The sequence below is a fragment of the Mytilus californianus genome, unplaced genomic scaffold (assembly GCF_021869535.1).
Source record: "Mytilus californianus isolate M0D057914Y unplaced genomic scaffold, xbMytCali1.0.p SCAF_11, whole genome shotgun sequence".
Lineage (NCBI taxonomy): Eukaryota > Metazoa > Mollusca > Bivalvia > Mytilida > Mytilidae > Mytilus > Mytilus californianus.
In genome coordinates this window covers 6,170,230-6,190,457 of record NW_026262593.1, presented here as the reverse complement: position 1 = coordinate 6,190,457, position 20,228 = coordinate 6,170,230, and the positions used below count along the sequence as shown (strand labels likewise).

Here is a 20,228-nt window from a genome sequence, read left to right as displayed (position 1 = left end):
TAAAAGGAAAAATTCTCAATTTTGTAGTGGAAAAAGACACACATTTGGAATATATGATTAAAGTCACACATCTGGTAGAAAATAAAGTCCCACCAACTATAGCATTTCATATATAATTGTCGTTCTTGGTTGAAATGACAGACGGAGCATGTCAGCTGTGATTAGTATGGGTTATTCAACTTCCTATAAAATGTGTATGTGGCGCAATTGCATTGTTCACACCATAACTCTATTTCAAGTTTATTATCTTGTCATTTTAACGTTTAACGCAGAGATATTAATTATATATCTCTGCTTAACGACAATGAAATATTTAAATATTAGGATATGATATGACTTATCGTTCATGTCTTTTTTTTCAGGGAAAAAGGGGGGGGTATAAATTATTTGATTGTAGGATCAATTTAATAAAAGGAGATTTAAACAATAACTCGCTTTTAACGAAAGTAACAGACGAGAACTGCTGATTTATGAATATTTTTAGTTAAGTGATTAATGATGAAAAGAAAATGATTGTGTATCCACAATTTAATTCCCCCCATCCAGGACCCCTTTGAAAACATGAATGGGTATGCTTTACAATCGTTATAATTTCTTTGATAGTGTACATTTTGTATAGGCAGTGATTTACTTTGACATTTTCGGGTATTACAGGGCTACATGTATTTCACCTGTATATGCTAAGGTACCGTCCCATGACGTCTCACATATAGGATCATATTTATTTAAAAGTGATTTTAATCTGAACCTTTACGTGAAACGACATGGGATGGTACCTTCGCATATACAGGTAATACACATGTAGGAAACATGAATATCAAATTAATGTCGGTGTTTTTTTATTACTTAGTATTAAATCACAGAAATTTGAAAATACTGCTTGTCCGCTAAGTACTCTATCCGATATTAAGGAGTAATCTTGTCTGTTAAGTGTTGGAATAATGTGTCCAATTGAAGAATGTGAATTACAAGTCTTGCAAAAGACAGTTACCTTGTAAGATACACAGTACATTGAAAATCCGATTAGTTCAGTCTGTCATTCTAATGCAAATCACAAACGTGTTCTTACACTGAATAATAAATGATTAAAATATTCCAGCCGAACTTAAAGCATTTATAATAACACCCCACTCAACAGTTTTATTTTCTATATATATTCGAGACTAAGCATTAAATAAATATCAAATCTAAGCCCTTCAAATCATGACAACTTCCCTTTTCTATTACAAAAGTAAACTCCTCATTTTGATTTTGATTGTAATACAGTTACAATGTTTATTTTTCCTTTAACAATGAATATTTTACAGTATTGGAGCATAAAAAAATGGAAGATCGTCAGCTGAAGTAGCATGAAGAACTGGTAGGTACAGCCATGTTTTACCAAAAGAGCACCCGTTTATTATTTAAAACTTGTTTCGGTGTTGACTGATTTTTGTGAAAGTTTGTTTAGATTTACTTTCTAGTGTACATTTTCACCATGTGGACGAGGCTTTATACATATATGTGAATATTTATATTGTGGCAAAGTATTTAAAATATTCCATGGCGATCTATGTATTTTCTCGGTTCCATTCTACATAGACAAAGTTGACCTTAAATGGTTTCCGATATTGATTAAATTAACACATCCCGAGCTTTCAAATATTTAGATTTGAGTGTGCCCGTACATTTTTTAACCGTGAGGTAAATCAAAACCAATTTTATAAAATTACGTTTTTCTTTTTCTTTTTAATGAGTCAATGATAAGCGTTTATACTCTTTTATAACACTTGATTATTAGTTTCCTAGATTTTAAAGTGATCAAATAAAAACAAAAATGTCATTTTGATTTTAATTACTATTTCTTTAGATTTAATATTAACATTATTTATCATTTTTATAACATCGGATTTATTCATCCTACATGTGTGAAATACATGTTTAATATCATGATTTAGTTCCAACGGACGTAACCCAAAATATAATGAAAGATTCCACGGCGATCCATTTGTAGTTGCCGCCACCTTGAATATATGTTTTAATTTTGTGTACCAAATTCGACCTTCTGTCTTGTATCCATTCGAAATGACATTCATACCTGGCACGGTGTGTCCTAGTGGCCCGGCTAAATGCCGATCTGTGAATTACCTTGATTTTAACAAGCCATCGGCTTTGAACTAGCTGTCAGTAACTGCGAGTACTCTCAGATCAGTGCTAAGTGTCTTTTTGTTGTTGGGATGTACAAATACCCGTCCACGTCCACTTTGTGTTTTTGTTGGATGTATTTCTATTTGTATCCATCTGATGAGTCAAGCCTTTTTCCACTGATTTTTATAGTTTGTTCTTATGTTGTACTGTTACACCACTGTCCCAGGTTAGGAGGAGGGTTGGCGCCTTCAAACTAGTTTAACCCCGCCACATTCTGTATGTGCCTGTCCCAAGTCAGGAACCTGTAATTCAGTGGTTTTCGTTTGTTGCTTTGTTACATATTTGTTTTTTTCGTTCATTATTTTTTACATAAATTAGGCCGTTAGTTTTCTCGTTTGAATTGTTTTACATTTGTCATTTCGGGGCCTTTTCTAGTTGACTATGCGGTATGGGATTTGCTCATTGTTGAAGGTCGTACGGTGACCTATAGTTGTTAATTTCTATGTCATTTGTTCTTTTGTGAAGAGTTGGCAATCATACCACATCTTCTTTTTATACTTTTACGGGTATTGGGCAAGAATAATACACACATCGCAAATAAGTTTGCCTGAATTTAAAGGTCAACAAACGTGCACTAATTGTCCTTACAGATTAAGTTATATTCTTTAATTTGTTCACCATATCAGTCAGGGAAAAAGAAAACATTAAAACAAAACAAATTAGAAGGTTGACTTTTTGCGCTGCAAATATATCAAGAATCGAATTGTATACGGTAAACACAAAACTCATGAGGGAATGTAAAAAATTTTTTATGTCTGTCGTTTTATTTTCTTATCATTGGATGGTAATTAGCTATTAATTAGTCATCGGCGCGCTTATGATTACGTTGAAATATGATTAAAAGAACAAGACTTTAAATGATTGTACTTAAAATCCCGGCAAGCAATTGTAGTAGTTATTCACGTACTACAGGAAGTAGTCAATAGAAAAATTAATAATTATTGGATTTCTTCTGTATTACTACACTTATATCTATAAAACTTTTCGAATATATATTGTATGTTATAATGAACATATTTAGGTTACAAGTAAAAAAACACGAATTTTCCCTTTAAGATGAAAAAAAATGTGTTCAAACATGATGAACGTTTCTGTTTGGGAAATTGAAGTAATATGCAATGCTTCATGATCAGCGTAAGATCATCCGAAATATTAAAAAAAATATATTATTAACATCTTAAACGTTATAACATAAGGACTAATTACTCCAAGGACGTCCTAAGAAACATAAATGACTTTTCTTGTAAAATTAAAATATACTTTAAAATGTTCATAAGGATATAATAATGCAATGATGTTGATTTTACAAAATTAGTTCTTATATATATGTATTGTTTTCAGTTTCTTAATTATACAAACATAACAGAAACATCAAATAATCTGCAAACGTGTAACAACAATAATTTCAAAGTAACACAAGTCCATTTATAAGTAAAATAAGATCAATGAGACTAAATCTTAATGTTAACGAAATGAATGTAATATAGGAATGGAATGATGTCTCGTTTTCGTGATATTCGTGGACTTCATATGACCAATTTCCATAGTTGAATGGGAGGTTATCGTGTGTTCTAGTTCGGCCATTATCGTTAGTATGAGGTTATTCTATTTCATGTATGCAAGCTTACTTTATTTTTGACGAGAGATGAATCTTTCATTAGATAATGTGCTTACTTATGAAGTCAGAAACACAGTGAACTTTAACTTTTGTATGCATATTTTATAAATGAACAAGGATTTTAGTGTTGAAAGAAACGGCCTAAAAACTGCGAACTCAATAAATGAGTTCGAATGCACCAATGAACAATTTGTGGGTTTGCAATTTCTTCACATGCACACCTAATTAAGAGTTATAAATGGAAGTATGATAAACATAATTATACATATACCTATATTCTACAGAACCGTACCCCCAAACTCAAACTTGTTCAGTTGTTTTTATTTTGTTACAGTTTCTTTCTTTTATGTTTATCCTAGAATCTTCTGTAATTTAAAAAGTAAGGCACAATGTTGTTCAAAATCTGAACCAGGTTATCGAGCATATTAAGAGGTTGTGAATGTTATAGACACTTTAGTTAATGTAAGAAATAGGATAAATTGTTGTTTCAAAGTAGTATACCAGGAAGTTGTGGCATCTCGAAACATTACATTCATACGAGGTTTTAGACACGTTCATGTCGATGGTCATCCTGTTGATAGATGTTCTACTAAGGTTTGTATTCAGTGATTTACTTAGCGACACATGGTGAAGATAGACATATGAGTAGATCTGGGCGCCCATAACACGGGTTAAACCCTACCACATCTCATGAATTTACTAAATCAGGATATATAAGTTGTTCTTTTGTTTGTCTTTGTTTTGTCCATTTTAGTTAAAAAAATAAAAATATGAAAAAATCAGTACAATTTTTGGAGGAAAAAAGGGTCACAGGTTTCTGAAATATTCACCAAAATCAGTTTCTTACCTAGGAAAGTATTTGTTGATTAGAAAAAGGCGCATTGTAAATTTACGGACAATATTCATTTGACTGGCTGTATGACATATATTGACTTATTCCAGAAACAATGAACAAAATTTTGTATCTACCTGAAGGGCAATTTGAAAATATTTGCAGTAACCCGTTTTTGTTTTTGCTAAGCAACCTTTTCCTTCGAATGAGTACATGGGAAAATAACATTAACAAAATTAAGATGAAAGTTACAAACTATACAAATTAAAGAAATTCATAGAAGGAGGACTGTTCATCAAACCCATCTTATTTTATTCTGTTCCCTTTTACTATGGTAAGTTATCCGTACTTAACACATTGTTGCATTGCTAGGCAACTAATATATTTCCACAATGTGTGCATATATTGTCGATATGATATTTGAATAAATTCGGGCAATAAATGTCACTTTTAGAAGAAATTGAGCTAAAAATCATAAAAATCGTATTGGTTTAAAACTTGTTTGTATAATGTTTACTCACTTTTTATTGTTATAATTTTTCGTACCAATATTACCAGGAAGACAATGAGGAACAATCAAGTTGTTGTCTAGATTTTTACACGGAAACAAATAAAGTAATGTAATTTTTATCAGTTTTATGAATTCAAAAGCCATGCTATTTCGAGTATAATTGTACTGATCAAATCGTTTTTTTATGGACATCTTTAATTCTAGAAATAGAAGAACCTGTAGTAGCAAGCTCACATACTCCATGTCCCTTACATAATAAACTTCAGATATTTATATAAGTCCACCTCCTGAATAATTGTCCGATAGCAAAGATTTTTCTGATTATCAAACTCATCCGAGATTTAAATTAGTGGAAACAATCATTCAAATTTTAAGAAAATCTGATGAAAAACGAAATCCGATTCCAGCGACAAATAAAAAAAACCACAAAGTCGCATAAACTAAATGTTTTGCGACAAATGGAAACCTTCTGCTCACAAAAAACCAAAACAAAACAAAATATAAATATAAATATTCTGACTTATAAAGATTGACACGCCATTCATTTCTGGGTCTATTGATATTTTGCATCATGTTTCAACCCGTATTCAATATTATTAACAGATGATATTGTACATGATATTGTATATGTTTTCTGGATTTGATGCTACAGGTAAATAATAAGCTCAGATTACTTTGGGAAATTATTTTAGAGATTCTAATATTTTGGTCAAAGATTTATAAAAAAGCAGTTTTAAAAATGGAAGACTTGGACATTTTCGAATTACATTTTAATAACGTCGATATTGAAACCAACACTCCTAGTTACTGTACCTTTGAAAACTTGTACTCTTAAGTGCTTAAGATTCAAGCGTCAGGCACTGAATAGTCTAAGTAAACGGAAAACGTAACTAATTTTAAGCCTGATAACTATTTATTTTTATGATTCATATGGCTATTTTTGTTGCAGGAGACATTAACATTGTCCAAGAGCTTGATATTATGAATCTTAAAATAGGATCGAAATATCCATCATAATCTTAAATATACTGAGGAAAATTTAGTAAGGTCATCATCGAGAAACTTTATTCTAATGTAAATTATAATTTTCATATTTGAATCAATTATACAACATTGGATTTAAAACTGAAGGCGGTTTAACATAAAACAACGATGTTTTTTTTTATATTATTTGAAAATTAGATAAGAGATTTTTCCAATTTTGACAAAACATTATTTGTCGTTGTCGTCGGTTCATGTCTGTCATATTTGTTTTTGGAATTTTCGGCTGAAACCGGTAAAGTTTTTCATTTGCTGGCTTAGAATCAGTGTGATTCCCATTGATACGCACTGGAATTTAAAAGGCCGACTCTGGCTAGAGTAGCTTCACTGTTTGCTTTTTTGTTCATGCCTTCCAAGTTTTGTCTCTATATGAATCGCTTTTTGTGTTCTGGTCTATTGCTGTAGCACTTTCCTTGTCAAGAATAGGAGTAATTAAATCAATATTATCATCTGTTTGTTTAACTGTTTTCTGTTGGGCGTTGTCCGCAATGTTCTAGAAAATCGTTGCATGCACTAGGTTATATAGGATCGGATCATCGGGGTCGATTTGATACATCAAACGGTCTATTTCGGAAGCATTTAGTGAATCGATTGACACATTTGACACAGTGGATTTTTTTCGCATTAACAAGACGAACTTGTGTAAAGATGTGTTCACTCGTAACTTTATTCGACGGTTGTTGACCTTTTTTGGAATTCCATACGGGTTGGCTATTTCTAAAAGAGGGACGAAAGATACCAGAGTGACAGTCAAACTCATAGATCGAAAACAAAATGACAACGCCATGGCCAAAAATAAAAAGACAAACAGACAAATGATAGTACAGATGACACAACATAGAAAACTAAAGACTAAGCAACACGAACCCCACCAAAAACTGGGGGTGATCTCAGGTGCTCCGGAAGGGTAAGCAGATCCTGCTCCACATGTGGCACCCGTCGTGTTGCTTATGTTATTACAAATCCGGTAAATAGTCTAATTCGGTAAGTCACATTCGTGAAAAGGGAAGGGTATTGTAGTTACGACATAAGGAACATATCCGTCTCATCTGTGAAACGGTTATTCCATAACGGTCAACCAACTCGTGATGGCGTCCGTAAAATTTACGAAGGGATGATCTCAACTTCACCATTTGGAACTCTTGCCTTAATAGCTTCCTTGTGAGCAGCAATCCTCTATCAAGGAAATCATGATAGGAAACACAAGCCCGGGAATATCGTATCAATTGGGAGATATATACTCCGTATGCAGGCGCTGCTGGAATGTTGCTACATAGAAATGGAAAGTTCACAATTGGGAAGCTGAAATCATCTCTTTTGTCGTAAAGTTTTGTTTTCAACCGACCCTCATTGTCAATTTCTAGATGTAAGTCAAGATATGAGGCAGACTTAACTGTATCTGTAGTATCCTTTATCTCTAGTTCGATGGGATAGATTCGTTCAACATAGTCACCAAATTTTGTATTATTTAGTAAAGAACATCATCTATATAGCGGAACGTAGAGTTAAAGGATATTGCTAACTTCTTATCTTTCTTCCTAAGAAGTTCCTGTATGAAGTCAGCCTCATAATAATAAAGAAACAAGTCGGCAAGAAGAGGGGCACAATTGGTTCCCATTGGAATTCCGACAGTCTGTTGAAAAACACGTCCTCCAACCGTAACAAATATGTTGTCAATCAAGAAATCAAGCATCTTGATAATGTCAGTTTCAGATAATTTTTTGTTTGAATCAGAGTGATTGCTTACAAAGTAGGATTTATCCCTCCCCAAGACAAGATACTTGTATCTACGTTCGCCATTCTTTTTAATGAAACAAAGTAAAACCAACTCTTTCAATTTGTCTTTTAGTTTGGAATGGGGAATACTTGTGTAAAGTGTAGAAAAGTCAAATGTTTTAATACTATTGCAAGATGAGAGAGTCTTAGATTGTATGTACTCTAAAAGATCTTTGGAATTTTTTAGTATCCACATCTGATTCACGCCACCTCTAGAATAGGCAGTTTCACAATAACTTTGGAGCCCCGCTTTGATTGCTGATAAAATAGATGTTAATAATTTAGAAAGAGGTTTCGTGGAGCACTTGGAAGACCCAGCAATATACCGTTGTTTGTAAGGACACTTATGTAGTTTAGGTATCCAATACAGTGATGGAAGATCCAGTTCTTCATCTTTGGTAGAAATTCCAAAGGAACATAGAACAGACCTATGATTATCCAGGATTTCTTCTTTTGTAAGTGTCGTGAGGGTATATGTTGAGTTTCCAAGTGAATTGTCAATACCTAATTCATTTATCAAGCAGTTTATGTAATGATATTTACACACAAAAACGATGTTGTTTTTTGCAGAGATGTGATTGTATTATGGTTTTGTTTGATTTTTGATTGGATTTCCTTCATTTTACTACTATGTGCGATAAAATTAATCTCACCCACGTCCAACGCTAACCAGCTCATGATCTTGATTTCCAATTCGAATTTGGGGATAATTTCCGCCTTTTATTACTCAAATTGACGTTTATTGTCGTCAATAACATTTTCAAGTTCTGCATTTTTTGCTTTTAATTTCTTTTCATATAATTTTACAATATTCTTCAATCTATTGACTCTTTCAATTAGTAACTGCAGTGTTCTGTTAATACCAACCTGGTTAACAGGATAATTTTCACAAATATCATTTGACAAATTGTCACTTGTTGGATTCACCGACCAACTAAATAAACTCATCATAAATACAAGGATTAAAATTGTGTACGCTAGATGCGCGTTTCGTCTACAAAAGACTCATCAGTGACGCTCGAGTCAAAAAAGTTATACGGGCCAAATAAATTACGAAGTTGATGAGCGTTGGGGACACAATATCCAAAAAGGTTTTGCAAAATACAGCAAAGGTTATCTATTCCTGGGGTAGAAATCCTTAGTATTTTGAACAAAATCAAAATTTTGTAAACTGTTAATTTATAAGAATGACTATATCAAAACCGAGTCAAACTCAGAGGCATCTCCTTCTGTAAACATTTGCAGAATGTAACAATCCTTGGCGTATTTTTTAATACTACTAGATCTATTTGTGGTTTGTCTATTGCAAAGTTTTCCTTTTGGGCACCCTACTATCTCACATCTCACCCGCTTGGGACAGTAGAATATTTCTGTAGCAAGCTTATAATGATTCGTTGCTGTTTATCTAAGTACATTTTAGTCTGTTGCTATGGAATATAAGTGTATTGACTAAATGAAATACTCTCTTGCAATTTGGACAGGCTATTGTTATTTTTGTTTACATTTTAGGATTCGAACCATTGATTGCATTGAGATGAGTTCAATTCTTCGATTGGGTCAAAAATTTGAATTGTTCTTTTCGTTTTACCTTCGACACTACTATCAAACTTAATAACACTAATTATGTTAATGTTGGGCCTTATGCTCGTCATTATAATATGACCACTGTCCTCTAGACGACTACAACATGCCGCTTGATATTTAATTACGATACATGTGCACTTATAAATTCTTTGAATAAATTTATTCCTATAGGTTATCAATTTAAAACCGCAGAAGGGCATTTGAATATTGTGTTTATTGGTACTATTAACATGGATTTTTATTTTGATAAATCTAAACACAACCAAATTGTTTGAATACATGTCCTTACACAAACACTGCGGCAATAGAGTCATGAAGAAAGAACGACTGACCTTAACATTACATAAGTTTTACAGTTATCATAGCAAACTGATTGACCGATACGATATGACCGTGTTTCAACTCACTAGCAACATGGTTACGCAGTCTTAAATCTTTAGATACCAGTATATTTGTCTTATCTGTTATTTTACCGATTGTGTCCTATTCCCGATTGTAACATTTTGACTGAGTGTGAATTCGCATGGCGGTTGATGCATACATAGCAGGAGACCTTTACCCTGTTAATGCACCCATTATTGCTCTTATTGGAGATAATGCGGTTCCCTCAGGTAGCGTGTGTGTAACTTTGATATGCCTTCTTAATTGATTTGTGAGATTTGAATTACTTAATAACAGTTGTGAAAACGTATGGTCCTCCATATAGTCGATTCTTATTATTTTGTATTATACAAGGTCATATTTTTCTCAGACTTTTTATGACGCCTTTACACCAAATTCGTTGGATATATATTGATTTATATTTCAGTCTGAGGAAAATTCGTTTACTCGTTTGTTGAAATTGGCTTTGAACTAGCTTTCAGTAACTGTGAGTACTCCAAGATCAATACTTTGTGTTTTTTTTTTGTCTATTTGTTAGTTTTTTTTCGGTATGTTTCATGTCGATCTGACGAGGTAAGCTGTGTATTTTACCACTGTCCAAGTGTATTTTACCACTGTCCAAGGGTAGGAGCAGTATTGAGTGCTTACAAACATGTTTAAGCCCGTCATATTCGTAATGTACCTGTCCCAAACCAAGTTGGTTATGTCTGTCTATCTTATTTACTTGTGTCTATTTTTTGAAAACATTCACACCGTTGCTTTTCTGTTGAATTAAATCAGATTTTGTCATGCTGGGGCCTTTCAAAGGTTAAAATACAGTATGGGCTTTGCTCATTGTGAATGCCGTACCGTGTTTAAATTCTCCTTTGGTCTCTGGTTGATTTTTTGTCTCATTAGCTATCATTCCACATCTTCTGCTTCATAAAATACATAAAAGACATCAAAAATATTTCACAGATTAGGGGATTCTTTGACACAATTTTACAATTTTCTTTTTCATTTCTATTTGGGGGATATGGATAATTTTGATGGAAAACACATATCAATTGCTTATTGTGCATACCTGGTTGTCTGGCTTCTTTCCACGCAAAAACGCATAGAATGTTTTCAAATCTAAGAAATAATCCGATGGCGACAATCAGAAACCGCGTGCGGTTTCCGTCTCTACGCATAACGGTTTCTGTGTTAGCCCACAACAAGGTTCTCCAAAATGAAAAATAGTTCGGTCTAGCAGGGTCATAACATTGAAGGTTGCACTTCTGTAAATATAGACAATGCAATTTCCCATAGTAACCTTTTACGGGTAAAATATGAAGTGTCGTAAAAAATATATAACCTAGAATGGAAAGTTCATATGCACTACTATTTTTTTCAAAGGTAAAAATGTAGGGCTGTGCGGCATATTTTGAACATTTATATGCCTCGAACTTCTAAAAGTATAACCTTATACTAAAATTCTTTACTATCTCTTCCTTCACTTTGGGTCTTCTTCAGAATTCAATTTGGCCGCTATCAATGTGTATTAATATTGGTAAAACTCTCAAGCTGTGTCTCTGTTAGATGCAACATAGAGATCATATCTGGGAACCAGTAGGTAAACAAAACAAAATATCTATGAATATTATTTATCTCCCAAAAAAAGGCGTGGTTTGTAAATCAGCTGTATTTACAAAGTGCAACCTGAAGAGGTTTTGATAAATGGTGGAAAATACAAAAAAATATTTCAAAGAACAACTGAAGGTCTTATCATCGTTAATTTTAATTTGTTTATAAGAAAATGAATCTTAACAATAACTTCAGGTTTAAAAGTTACTTCCAGAGACAGGAAGTATTTTTCCAAAATAAACAAATTGAAGTACTTGTTCATGAAATAAGAAAAAAAGTAATTTTCACTTGAAATATGGAATAACATTTGCAACTGCCGGTTGATAGATTGTCTATTATGATGTCTATTCCAGTGTTATAATATTACTAACTTTACGCTTATTCCGAACATATATATTGTTTCTTGACACTTTTCCTTGAAGGTGTAATACCACCAAAACATAGTACGTCACATCCGGTTTCATACGAGATAGGGTCGAAAAATAATATTCCCTTGAATTTTACTGTTGTATGAAATGAACCCCGCATTTCATTGCAGATAAAACTTTTCTCATGCCAAATATTCCTAACTTTATTTGAAACAAAGATAAATTCTACACATTTAAAAAAAATGCCAATTAAACAAATCTAATAGGAGAAAAACAATTGTGGTATTAGGGCGTTTTTCAAAAAATGTCAACTTTCTCTGTCCAAGGCTTAAATTGAGGTAAAATCAAATATATTTTTTTGTTTTTTTTGTTTCAGTATATAAATTGTACTTATTAAAGACAACGTAAAATCTTTTTGTCTGCTTTGTGGTAAGGACTCTCTGAAAATATCAGACTAAAGGGCTCAAAAACAGCAAAAACGCTCTGTACAGATTTGAAATTTCATTCAAATTTTCAAAATTTCATACAATTTACCATTCTTTTTTGTGCCTTTTTCGATATTTTTTCATAGAGCTACATCTGAACATTGCAAAAAGTATTCAAATATGTAGATAAGTTCAAATAGATGTGTGCTAGTAACTTTTAAAGTGGCGTCCATGAAAAAATGTCCACTTCGCAACGACAACAAACAATTGGCAAAATTATAATCATTTGTTTATCTAAATTGTAGTCTTTCCTTTTACTTGCCACTAATACAACTTAATTTAGTAAATTGTCGGTCATCTATGGATGCTGATGATATAGATCGTCTGCATTGAATCAATTGGCAAGTCCTATTGATAGCGTACTTTTTTACTTGTCCACTTTGCAACGTCTTTCTTTGAGAAATGTTGACCTCAAATCATGAAAGACGTGGAGTTAATGAAATAAAATGTATTATCTAAGACAATTACCATAAAAACATGTATCTGAGAAACCGCGTGTAACAATGGCTGCTAACATTTGAATACGTCCACTGCGCAACGGTCCACTACGCAACATTTCATTGCAAATGGACACAACCCGTTGCGAAGTGGACACAGATCGTTTCATAGGAGACATATATCGTTATGGAGTGGACATTTGTGAATATTTAAAAAAACGGCTTGTAATATTTTCTAGTAGTTAAAATTTCAAATCAAATAGTTAAACGGTATAAAATCATTTATTTTGTTTTATTTTGTCAGATTCTTGAAGAAAAAATATCTTTAAACTCTATTTTTTTAGCATGGTAGAGCCTTTAAAAAATCGTTTCAAAGGGGACATCTTGGTACACCATGTTCACTTTTACAAAGTTGATGTCAAACTTACCGTTCAGTTTAAGGTTGCATATTTTGTATTTAGTTTATACTGATGTTAAAGTATTGACATGTACAATTAAATCACTTATTTCTCAACATTTTTTTTCCATTTTCCAGTTGTCAAAAATGGAAATTTTTTGAAAAAGGCCCATTATATATATAATTACTCCTATTTAGGGAAGATGCAAATGCACTTTTGACCCTGTATGTACTCTCATTTTTGTTTAATTTCAAGCTTTTTGACTGGAGTATTGCAGAAATGAAATATAATGAGTGGATTGAGTCTAAAAAACACATTTGAGGAAAATTACCTTGAATTAGGGCTCTAACATGAGTACTAGTAGGCAGAGCAAGCCATACTCCGTGTTTTAGGGATCTTTATTGAACTTTTCCCCTTATTTAATATATTGGACTATAAAAGAACACTTTTTCCTCAATAAATCTTTAAAAAAATATACAGTAATAAGTAAATTAAATGATTTTAGAAGCAGGAAAAACAAATTATTTACTAAAAGGGAACCAATATATGTTCCTCTATGGAACACAGTTTAAACTTACGTTTGACGTAAGGACTTATTGAAACCTCCAAGCAGTCAGTAAACTTTTATTTGGATAGTTCATTCAGATTGCACACTTCAATTACTCATTTATTATCACATGTAGTACATAAATGTGTGATAGTTACCACACAATTTTGATTTATAAGCCGAAAAAGTTAAAATTTTGAGGGAATAAGAGGTATAAATAGACCAATAGTGATTTTATAATAAAGACAAAGAGCTACATTAGTGGTGTTTATCATCTTAGAGTCATCTTTTGCATCATATTCAACTGTTTTTTATGCTGATGAGATGAATATTTGATCATTTATTGGTGAATTTATTGGTTTACACTATGCTCTATCAGGATGCGGCGTGATTTGGATTTTTTGAAGAAATTTTGCTCAAATCGCTGTGGATGTCGTCTTACACTATGCTTAATTTCTCTCAAACTTTTGAACTGATTATAACAAAACTTGACAGTAATACTTGAGATAACCAATCATATTAAGTTTATGCAACAAAAACGTCTTCTTTAGGTGTAATATCACCAAACCAAAGTACGTTACATCCGGTTTAATACGAGAAAGAGTCGAAAATAAAACTCCCTTGAATTTGACTGTTGTAGGAAATTAACCCTGCATTTCCTTCAAAGAGTCATAAACATATATCTTGGGTGTTTCATAGCACATATCTTTTTTTATTTGATGTTTCTACTAAATATATTTGAAACTTGAGGTGACATGGTTACTAAAGCTTGAAGACAGGGAAAAAAGGGGTAACAATTTGATTGGTTTACTTCCGGTGATGGTCATTAACTTGTATGCTATGAAGTGTGTTGTGAAATTTTCACTGTAGTACTGGATATGATAAAACTTTACTCATGCCAAGTATTCCTTTATTTGAAACAAAGATAAATTCTGCACATTTAAAAAAAAAAAATGCCAATTCTACAAAGACTTATAGGGTTAAACAATGGTTGTATTACTTCTGAAATCAGTACAAATACTACTTCTGGTTTGGACAAAGACATTTCCGGTTCACCTTCATCAAGGTAATATGTAAAAAAATAAATAAACCATGTATGTATAATATTAAGCTATAATTAATTATTCATTAATTTAAATTCTTAAAGGGCATTAACCTCTTAGAAGCCAAAAAATCGCTTCCGAACAAATGTACCATATCGGAATATCAATAACCCAAGATTTTAATTTAGAACATGACCTTGATCTTTGAACTTGAACTTAATTTTCAAGTAATGGCCCAAGGATTTTAAAACAAAAGTTCCTATGTATTAGAGGTTCACCAGTAACAATACGGAAGAAGAATAACACCTTAAAGATGTCAGAATTGTACAAAACATCCTGAAGATAAAACGAACAATTAAAAAAATAAGGTTGTCGATATCTTTTTTGTTTACGGTGGAGATACGTTTTCAAGAAAAACAGTGTTAGGGGAGATAAAAGGTAAAATCACAAAATTTTACAATGACAATTGTTCGGTTGAACACCCTGAGTTTTAAACTATAATCACTGTTCGATGTCATACACCAAATATCTCATCAACATGTTTCACAACAAAAGAAATTTCAAACCCGTAATATAGGTACGATATCATGTACCAAGTATCGTTTTGATATCTTGAGAAATCAAAAATTACGAGAAGGTAGTTCTTGAAAGTGACAGGAGAAGGAGAAAAATAATCAGAAGAATAATGATCTGTTTACTTAAAGGGTGAAAAGATTTAATGATAAAGACAAAATTAAAAGGGCTTTTCAGGGAAAGGTCGAAAGACAACTGGTTCTTCCCAATATGATCTAATTACGAAAGTATGCAAGTTAGCTTAACAAAAGGGGCTTCTACGTCATTTTGGTCTCTGGTGGAGAGTTGTCTCATTGACAATCATACCATTTATAAAGTGAAAGGAGATAGACCAGCCAATTGTAACCATGCGACTAATAATTTCTCATAAACTTCATATATTGTTAAAAAAGTTATTGATAATGATAAAGGAAGTGGAATTATGTTATTAATGAGATATAATAATATCAATGTAACTGTATTCCCTTTTATTTTTAGATTATAGATTTCAGCTTTGACTTAAAGGGGCAAGGATGAATGATCTCTATGAAAAATGAGGTGTAATGTCTACAGAAGTGCATTTACTTATTATAAACGTTTCTGTTACACCCTTCTCAATACAATTCCGAACAGTCCTTACGGACTCCATAGGGAATATTACACTTCATTTTCGCCTTTTCCGGTACAGATGGAAAAAATTCAATGAAACTATGTGACGAAAAGGTGAGGATGCAAACAAATCGGAAACAAAGGTTCAATATGTAATGTTTCATAGCAACTTTTGTGTTATCCTATGTGATATAACCGATCATACAATGCAATTTCCTTATATTTACTAATAAAACAAAGTGTAGTATCATCATTTTATTATTCACAGGGCAATTAGGTTTCCTGAAAAGGTACAGTAGTTATCGCTGTCACTGTAAATGGTCTGACTGTTATGACCGGATTTAATGGATACCTTGTCTCCTTTCTCCAACGTCAACACCACATCAAACGTTCCCGTCTTGTATCCCGTACTAGTGATATAGCTTGATGTTATCTTAGCGTTGTTGTTAAAGAGCCTTACAAACAAGGTTTTTCCATCCGTAGACATTACCACTGCTGCAAAATGATACAGTCCTGCCATTGGTGCTGTAAAAACACCGCTACTGGGGTTGTATCCGTTTCCATTATTTGTCCAAACTTTATCGAACTTGACAACAGTATTCACAGACAATGATTGTCTAGATGCTCTGTATGCTGTAAAAGCAGGAAAGTCTTTTCCCTTGGGTAAATGGTCACGACCTGAATTCACTATAAAAATAAAAAATTTGACTGATTTACAAAACATAAAATTCATTTGATGACATAATAACGTCAAAGTACAAATACTGAAAACATCTTGCTGGAAAGGAAGCAAATACCATTATTATTAATAATTTCCTACTCTTAAGATACAATATGATAAAGAAAATATATACATGCATTTGTTGCTGGTACACTGTAATCTAAATTAAATTAAGAATAGAAAATAAAACCACATCCATACAATTTTACATAGAGCAATTCTTCATTAATATTCGGTTAAATGAGACTTTAATTAACTTAAAATAGTTGATTTGTTCAGATAACTATAATAACCAAAAACTTAACATTAAGTCCCAGTTTTAACTTACCAGGTCCCCTGATTTTCAGCATCATCTGAATAAGGTCATCAAATAGGCCATTCTCTACAATTAAAGAGCAAATAGGTATATTTAGAAAAATGAAGGCGTACATTTAGAATTAATGACATCGTACATTTAGAAATAAATCGACTCGTACATATAAAATTACACTCACATTGCTTAAAATGAACAATAACGATTTTTAAAATGATGTGAACGATTACTCATGTACAAAATATATTTTGTATAGATATCCTTACCAAGTTTTTGATTACAGTCTCCTTTGACAGCAACCATTTGTCCACAAAGAAGCAGAACAGGAATAAACAATAAGACCATCATGTTGAAGTTTTCGGCTTATTTCACAAAGAAATTTTCCGTTGCAGCACTTCTGACGATTGGTATTATTTAAACGGTCAGATTGCATGACAGTAGTCATTTGGTGAAATATAATACATCAGTTTTTTTTTCTGTCACACAATTCCATGACAGCTGAATGATAGAAAGCATTATCAAAGAGGTACATGATGTAGTTAGCTAATGTTATGTTCGTTATTTTATTCAACCATAGGAGTCTACAAACCGTTGCCTGGGTCGATGCATTATTTAGAGTAAATTTCATTTAAACTAATAAAATATATTGAAAAATGCCCCGGCATCTAAAGCTACAAACTATTGTCAACATGTTAAGATGAATATGTCGAAATGCATCCATTGAGCTCGTAGATTGTCCGGTAATTGTGTCATCATTCCGTAGAATAGGAATTCTGAAGAAAATCAAATTCGAATCGAAAAATAAATTTCCGAAGCATGAAACCAAGAATATGAGTTTTTGTAAGAAATGCTTTCAACCATGAAACTGATACTAACTTTTTAAATTCATATGTTTAGGTAAAAATCTCGGCACGTTTGATCTTAACATTTCATTGTTAAATTCATGTTTTAATCATAAGGTTGAATAAAAGGTTGAATAAAAGTTTGTGAATCAGCAATGCATTTTAGACATCAATAACATCTAAAAACAATGTGTTTAATTCTAATAACTACTTTCGATTACAATAAACGCCGAAGAAAAATTCATTGTCGAAATGCGCATCTGGTGCAGATAAAATGGTACTCTTAATGTTATTACTACCAATGGGTCGATACCTCTGCTGGTGGACTGTTAGTCTCTGAGGGTATCACCAGACCAATAGCAGTACTTCGGTACTGGCATGAAATACCGATATTGTGTCAAAATTTACTGTTACAAAATTTTGGAAATTATTTAAAATTAAGGAACATATCTCCCTCATGAAAAGCTCCTTGTCCTGCTTTTGCTATACATTTGTACTTTTTGGTTTATTAGCTCTTCAAGTTTTTAATTTTCAAATAAGTTGGTCTCTAGCATTACTGGAGAAACATTTATTGTCTGAATGCACATCTTGTGCGGAAAAATGTGTACCGTTAATGTTATAACTACCACTGGGTCGATACCTCTGTTGGTGGACTGTTAGTCCCCGAGGATATCACCAACCCAATAGCCAGTACGTCGGTACTGGCATGAAAATACGGATATTGAGTTATCACAATTTGCTGTTACAAAATTTTGGAAATTATTTCAAATAAAGGAACATATCTCCCTCATGAAAAGCTCTGATTCCTTGCCCGACATTGGCTTTACATTTTGCTTTTGTTTTGTTTATAAGCTCCTCATTTTTTAATAAGTTTTGGATTGTTCAAATATTTTGGCCTCGAGCATCACTGAAGAAACATTTATTGTCGAAATGCGCATCTGGTGCAGAAAAAATGGTACCCTTGATATTATCATTACCACTGAGTAGATACCTCTGCTTATGGACTGTTAGTCCCTGGAGTTATCACCAGCCTAGTTGTCAGTACTTAGGTAATGGCATGAAAATACAGATATTATGTTATCTAAATTTGATGTTACAAAATTTTGGAAATAGTTCTTAATTAAAGGAACATATCTCCCTCATGAAAAGCTCTGATTCCTTGCCCGGATTGGCTATACATTTTGTCTTTTTTTTTTATCAATAACATCTTCATTTTTCATATACGTTTTGGATTGTTCAAATATTTTGGCCTCGAGTATCACTGAAGAAACATTCATTGTCGAAATGCGCATCAGGTCGAAAATTAGTCCCCGAGGATATCACCAACCCAGTAGCCAGTACGTCGGTACTGGCATGAAAATACGGATATTGAGTTATCACAATTTGCTGTTACAAAATTTTGGAAATTATTTCAAATAAAGGAACATATCTCCCTCATGAAAAGCTCTGATTCCTTGCCCGACATTGGCTTTACATTTTGCTTTTGTTTTGTTTATTAGCTCCTCATTTTTTAATAAGTTTTGGATTGTTCAAATATTTTGGCCTCGAGCATCACTGAAGAAACATTTATTGTCGAAATGCGCATCTGGTGCAGAAAAAATGGTACCCTTGATATTATCATTACCACTGAGTAGATACCTCTGCTTATGGACTGTTAGTCCCTGGAGTTATCACCAGCCTAGTTGTCAGTACTTAGGTAATGGCATGACAATACAGATATTATGTTATCTAAATTTGATGTTACAAAATTTTGGAAATAATTCTAAATTAAAGGAACATACTCCCTCATGAAAAGCTCTGATTCCTTGCCCGGATTGGCTATACATTTTTCTTTTTTTTTATCAATAAGCTCTTCATTTTTCATATACGTTTTGGATTGTTCAAATATTTTGGCCTCGAGTATCACTGAAGAAACATTCATTGTCGAAATGCGCATCAGGTCGAAAATTAGTCCCTGAGGGTATCACAAGCTTAGTAGCCAGTACATCGGTACTGTCATGAAAATACCGATATTGTGTAAATAAAATTTGCTGTTATAAAATTTGGGAAATAATTTTAAATTAAGGAATATATTTCCCTAATACAAAGCTCCAATTCTTTGTCATACTTTTGCGATACCTTTTGTTCTTTTTGGTTTAGAAGCTCTTCATCTTTTTTTAAAACTTCGGATTTTTCGTATATTTTGGCCTCGAGCATCACTGAAGAGACATTTATTGTCGAAATGCGCATCTGGTCGAAAAATTGGTACCATTAATGGTATTACTGCCATTGGGTCGATACCTCTGCTGGCCGAGTATATCACTAGCCTAGTAGTACTGGAAAATAAGGATATTGTGTAAATAAAATTTGCTGTTACAAAGTTTTGGAAATTATTTTAA

The 20,228-nt window shown here is 32.6% G+C and overlaps 1 protein-coding gene across 1 annotated transcript; it reads right to left on the bottom strand.

The window, feature by feature from the left end:
- Positions 1–16,214: 16,214 nt before the first annotated feature.
- Positions 16,215–17,413, bottom strand: LOC127720941 (complement C1q-like protein 4). The gene is made up of 3 exons (XM_052227673.1): positions 17,275–17,413; positions 17,024–17,077; positions 16,215–16,661 (listed from the first exon to the last, which is right to left on the bottom strand). The coding sequence occupies exons 1-3, from the start codon at positions 17,354–17,356 to the stop codon at positions 16,237–16,239; spliced, it is 561 nt and encodes a 186-aa protein (XP_052083633.1). The 5' UTR covers positions 17,357–17,413; the 3' UTR covers positions 16,215–16,236.
- Positions 17,414–20,228: the final 2,815 nt, after the last annotated feature.